The sequence below is a fragment of the Mustela erminea genome, chromosome 12 (assembly GCF_009829155.1).
Source record: "Mustela erminea isolate mMusErm1 chromosome 12, mMusErm1.Pri, whole genome shotgun sequence".
NCBI classification, from domain to species: Eukaryota; Metazoa; Chordata; class Mammalia; order Carnivora; family Mustelidae; genus Mustela; species Mustela erminea.
Genome location: NC_045625.1, coordinates 26,213,160 through 26,219,159, shown reverse-complemented (window position 1 = coordinate 26,219,159; position 6,000 = coordinate 26,213,160). Strand labels below are relative to the sequence as shown.

The window sequence follows — 6,000 nt, the reverse complement described above, 5'->3', positions numbered from 1 at the left end:
TCACTTTGTAGTCTAATCTCTCATCTAGCCTTTAAGGTCAGTTCACCTTTCACTCCCTGAAAGTCTTCCCTCTTCTTAGAACTGCCCTAGCATGGCATCTACACTTCTCACTACCAGCTTTGTACAAATTACATGTGCCCTCAAAAATGTTTTTAATGTCTTGGGAAAACACAAACTTATTGAGGGCAGGATATTATTGTATTTTTTTTTATACCTCCACTGACTCACGGTGTGACTTGCGCATTATGGTTGCTTGAGAAATGTTAGGTGAAACAATTTAAAGAAATTAATCCCACTCTGAAACTCTACCCTTCTGGACTGCATAGGTTTATCCAAAATCATAGAACTTTATATTAAAAAGGGTGAATCAAATGTATGTAAATTAAACCCTTAAAGCTGACGTAAAAAAATTTCTTGAGGACCCAAAAACAGTTCTCAAGAAGTTATAACAGGAAAACTTAAAACAGTCCTTCACGTATTCGTTTTAAAATAATAAAGGTGCTAAATGTTAACATAAGTAATGTATTTCCCGCCGGAACACCAGGGAACCGCTCGCTCCGCCCACTCCCGGGACGCGCGGCCCCGCCCCCAAAGCGCGCCGGCAAGGGTCCCAGGGCGCACGCGCAGGGCTCCTCCAGGCCGCGCGAAAGGGCGCGCGGCTGCTGCGGTCCCCCTCCCCCACTTCTCGCAGCGCACGGCAGGAACCCGTCGTCCGGGCTGCTTCGCCTGCTGCGGTCCGTCGTCGTGATGGATTCTCCGTGGGATGAGCTGACCCTTGCCTTTTCTCGCACGTCTATGTTCCCCTTTTTTGATATCGCCCACTACCTGGTGTCCGTGATGGCGCTGAAGCGTCAGCCGGGTGAGTGCGGGGAAACGCGGACGGTCCCCCTCAGGGTACCTCTCACCGAGAGGACGGCCTGGGCCGCCTGAACGGCCGAGTTGCTTCTGTCCCAGAGTCCTATAGTTGAGCTGGAGGGGCGCCGCGAGGCGACCCTTCCGACCCCTCGAGCGCAGGTGGGGAAACAGGCAGGGAAGAGAGGTGGCGCCGGTACTCGTCCAAGGAGGCACAACCTCGGGTCCGAGATACCGCGTCAGGGGCAAGGGACGGGGAAGCCGCTGGGGCATTCGGGAGCCCGGGTCCTGCCGGCGTCCACCCAGGATGTGCGCCGTCTCCCGGTGGTGCCGCCACTTCCTTGGAAAGTACAGTATTTAAAAGTCACCTGGGGACCGAGGTCCCGGGGACTGCAAGTGGGACTCTGGGGACCGAGGTCCCGGGGACTGCAAGTGGGACTCGGTCGCTTGGAATAGTGAGTAGTTCTGGACTGTTCTGCGGTCCTGAAAGTTGTATCAACACTACTTAAAAAGCCTCAAGCAGGCACACCACTATTCTTCACGCAGCGCTCTGTCACCTTGCTTAGCGTTCTGGCTAAAGTGATGGCTGGAAAACACGGGATCCCCCCTTTCCGTCGTCTAACCGACGCCGTCCAAGACTCAGTACGTGTAGACTGAGGGTAGAGTCTGAATACAGCATTTTGAGGTTTGTTTTTTTTTTTTGGTATATGGCCAAGAAGCAATATTTGTATTTTCTTGTATTTTACATTCAGTGTATGTGTGCTCTTGTGCTGCTTAATGTTTGCAGTTATTCTCTTTGCCTTTTGGTTTTAATGGATCTCTTCTTTGAGTTCAGGCATTTATTTTCTTTTTCTACTTTCTCCCTGTTCGTGCTGCCTGGTCCTACAGAGAGAGTGAGGGCTTGAGGAGGTGCTGTACCTCTTATTGACAATTGTTTGTTTGTTTTTTAAACTGTTTGGTCTCGGAAATATCTTTCATTTACATTGGTGTTTGTAGCTCAGTCTAAAGCATTGTTTGGTAGACCTTTTGACCTGGGAAAGGTGAATATGGACAGATAATCTGCATACGAAAGTGTTTCCCTGATTTGAAAAGAAGTACATTATCCTGCCATATTCAATATTTGAAATTTTCTTGTATAGGCTAAATCAAGTTCTCAAAGTGTGGTCCAGGAACCCTTAGGGTTCCGGACACTTCCAGGTCGAAGTTATTTTCATAATAATATGCAGATGTTGTCCTTTTTACACTAATTTTCTCATAAGTGTGCAGTGGAGTTTTCTAGAAGCTACATGACCTATGATATGGAACAGATTGAATACAGAAACAGAATGAGAGTCCCGCTGTTTTCCCTTTGAAGCCAGACATTAAAAGAGATTTGCTAGCATATAAACAGTGGGACTTTTCTCACTGAATGTTTTTTGCTTTGGAAAAGTTATTTTTCGTAAAGAATACATAATTTATGTTAACATTTAGTACAGTTACTATTTTAAAAGTGAAAACATTTAGTACTACTTTAAAAATTTCTTAGTTTCTAATGTGTTAAATATTGATACCTGTAACTCAATAAATATTCTGTGGGGTCTTCAAGACTTTTTCTTCAGGCCTGATTTTTTTTAAAGGTTTAATTTGCATATATTATATTCACCCTTTTTAATAATAAAGTTTATGATTTTGGAGAACACATACAGATATGTGATGACCAGCATTATCAAGATATATGATAATTTCCTCACTCACCCCCGATTCCCTCCTGTCCCTTTATAGTCAGCCCTCCCCCAGTCCTTGCAACTCTTCATCTGCTCACTAATTTTTAGGGGCACAAGGAGTCCCGAGACCAAAAAATGTGAGGGGGCGCCTGGGTGGCTCAGTGGGTTAAGCCTCTGCCTTCAGCTCAGGTAATGATCTCAGGGTTCTGGGATCGAGTCCCACATTGGGCTCTCTGCTCGCCAGGGAGCCGGCTTCCTCCTCTCTCTCTCTCTCTGCTTGCCTCTCTGCCTACTTGTGATCTCTCTCTGTCAAATAAATAAAATCTTAAAAAAAAAAAAATGTGAGAAGCACTGGACCAACTGAATGCTTAAACAGTATTACACATGATGTGAAAAATATTTTATATTCCAGTAGCAGTGCTTATAAACAGGTAAAAATGATAAAATTCATACAAAAGACTGTAATTATTTAAGCTTTTACCAGAAATGTGTTAGACTGCCTGTTTCTTCCACAGTTTTTGCTTTTTTTTCCTCCCCTGCTGTTAGCATTCTTAAATATCTTGTCATTCTAATGATCAGAAAAATAGTTTTCATTTGCATCTGTCTTGGTTGCTGGGTGTGTACTGCTTAAGTTTATTAGCAATTTGTATTTCCACTTCTTACCGAGTTGATCATATTGTTTTTCCTATTTAAATTGTAATATAGGGGCACCTGGGTGGCTCAGTCAGTTAAGCTGCTGCCTTCTGCTCTGGTCATGATGCCGGGGTGCTGGGATCGAGTCCCACATCGGGTTCCTTGCTTGACAGGGATCCTGCTTCTCTCTCTGCCGCTGCCTGCCACTCTGCCTGCTTGTGTGTGTGCTTGCGCGCTTGCTGTCTCTCTGTCTCTCTCTCTCTCTCTCTGACAAATAAATAAATAAATAAAATCTTAAAAAAAAAATTGTAATGTAATACATTTTTTAAAATGATAAATCAGGGTGCTTGGCTGCCTCAGTCAGAAGAGCATGTGATTCCTGATCTCAGGGTTGTGAATTCAAGCCCCATGTTGGGTGTAGAGATTTCTAAAAAAATAAATAAATAAAAATTAAAACTTAAAAAAATAATGAACCATGGGGCGCCTGAGTGGCTCAGTGGGTTAAGCCGCTGCCTTCGGCTCAGGTCATGATCTCAGGGTCCTGGGATCGAGCCCCGCATCGGGCTCTCTGCTCAACAGGGAGCCTGCTTCCCTCTCTCTCTCTCTCTCTGCCTGCCTCTCCATCTACTTGTGATTTCTCTCTGTCAAATAAATAAATAAAATCTTTAAAAAAAAAAAAAAAAAAAAAAAAAAATAATTAACCATCCTTACATTCTTGGGATAAGCTCCACTTATTTGAGGTATTATTTTTGTTTGAGATATTACTTTAACTCATTAGGGATTTTGATTTGGCAATATTTTATGTAAATTTTTACTTAATTGGCAACATTTTCTTATCCACCATTGACTGATTCTCTAGAACTTAGACTAGTAGTACAATGAAACTACAATTCATCCATGTATTACCAGGATTCTTCTTCTTCTTTTTTTTTTTTAAGATTTTACTTATTTAAGAGATTTTAAGATTTACTTATTTAAGAGATCACAAGTAGGTGGGGCGGGGGTAGAGGGGTGAGGGGGTGTGCGGAGGCGGGAAGCAGGCTCCCTGCTGAGCAGAGAGAACGATGTGGGGCTCGATCCCAGGACCCTGAGATCATGACCTGAGCTGAAGGCAGAGACTTTAACCCACTGAGCCACCCAGGCGCCCTGATTCTTCTTTTTATTCTCTCAAGCATGTTACTCCTTGAGATCCTTGGCTTTTGGAATGTGCTCTGCCATTGCCAGTACCTCACTCCTCACTTTCCTACTGTTTACATCTTATATGTCTCTACCTAGATCTTAAAAAATGCCAGTGGAAACAAGATGTAAAGTGGGTTAACTCTTTCTGTGGTGTGGATAAGGACAGCATCCCTTTTTTGTTTGGTTCAGATTGTAGGCCTTCAAATCCAAGGGTAGATGATGGTTTTCCCCTCATTTCCTTTTCCACATGACTTGTGCTTCAAGCAAAGACATCAGGGTATTTAATAAATTGGATTGTTTTTTATTTCTCTCTTTTTTTAAGGTTTTATTTATTTATTTGACAGAGTACAAGTAGACAGAGTGGCAGGAAGAAGGAGAGGGAGAAGCAGGCTCCCAGGTGAGCAGGGAGTCCAATGTGGGGGTTGATCCCAGGACTCCGGGATTGTGACCTGAGCCAAAGGCAGATGCTTAACCAACTGAGCTACCCAGGCACCCCTGTTTTTTATTTCTTAATTTACCTCCGTTTGTAAATAATTAACTTTAGTTCCTCCTAAACCGTGGCATCTGATAGTTTTTAGTTTTGTTTTAGGATAGGTTTTGCTTGTGTTCCATTTTTCTGGGTATTTTATTAGGAAGTTGGAAAATGCTGCCTTGAGGGCTATTAGAAACCATTTAATAGAAAGTTTAATCTTTAATTTCTCTTACCTTACATTTTTAATCTGCCTTCTCTTCTTATTTAAATCTTCATTAAATTAGACACATTTCTTCAATAATATATTCATATCTAGTTGCTATTTTCTGTAAGACTTCCTGAAAATTTAATCTACAGTTATTTCTACTTGATTTTAACACACAAAATCTGTTTTTCCCCTTAATTCTCCCATCACTATTTTGCTAACCTCTCTGGAATCATAGGGACTTCAATTAAGCAAATATTTATTGAAACTCCACTGCGTATCAGGCACTATATTAGATATTGAGGATACCAAGATGAAAGATGCTGTTGTAGCCCTAAAGGAACTCAGCTGTGCTATTAGTCTTCTTTTTTTGATAGTATCACAAAAGGTTTTATGATACTTTCCTATAAAATAATGATATTCATTTCAGATATATGCAAAAACATTGTAGTATCTTAATTCTAATCCTCGTATCTCTTTAAGATAGATATTGAACTCCTTTTACAGATGGGGAATAGTCTTACAGGAATGAAATAACTCTATTTAAGTCACATTGGTTAATAAATTATGAGCTAGCTCTTCAGCTAATTCCAAAGTTCTCAAATATTCCTTGCTCTCTTTTTGCAAGTCCATTTAATGTTTCTGGTTTCTTAGTATTTAGCAGTTTCTCAATAAGCTTTCATTTGACATGGTGATTTTCTCCCATGATTTGTCTCATTTCCATATCACCAATGAGTTTTTCCTTTGCTTTTAGGAATTAAATCCAGGAATAAAGCTTATTATTGTTCCCCCTTCTAATTTGTGGGAAATGAAAGGATTAATATGTCAAGAATTTGTCAGTTCTGTTGATTCTGTAAGGTGACAGCATAGTTTTGCTGTCTTTATGAATCCACATATAGCACACAGAGAAGTACAAAAATTGTAAATGTATAGCTCAATGAATTTTAAAAATGAGC

At 41.3% G+C, this 6,000-nt stretch overlaps 1 protein-coding gene across 1 annotated transcript in view; it reads left to right on the top strand.

Annotated features, from left to right (window-relative positions):
* The first annotated feature begins 604 nt into the window (after positions 1-604).
* Positions 605-6,000, top strand: part of TMEM38B (transmembrane protein 38B) — a 59,444-nt gene continuing 54,048 nt past the window's right edge. The window contains exon 1 of the mRNA XM_032307949.1: positions 605-859. Within this exon, the coding sequence (XP_032163840.1) occupies positions 748-859 (112 nt within the window). The 5' untranslated portion in view covers positions 605-747. The remainder of the gene's footprint in view (positions 860-6,000) is intronic.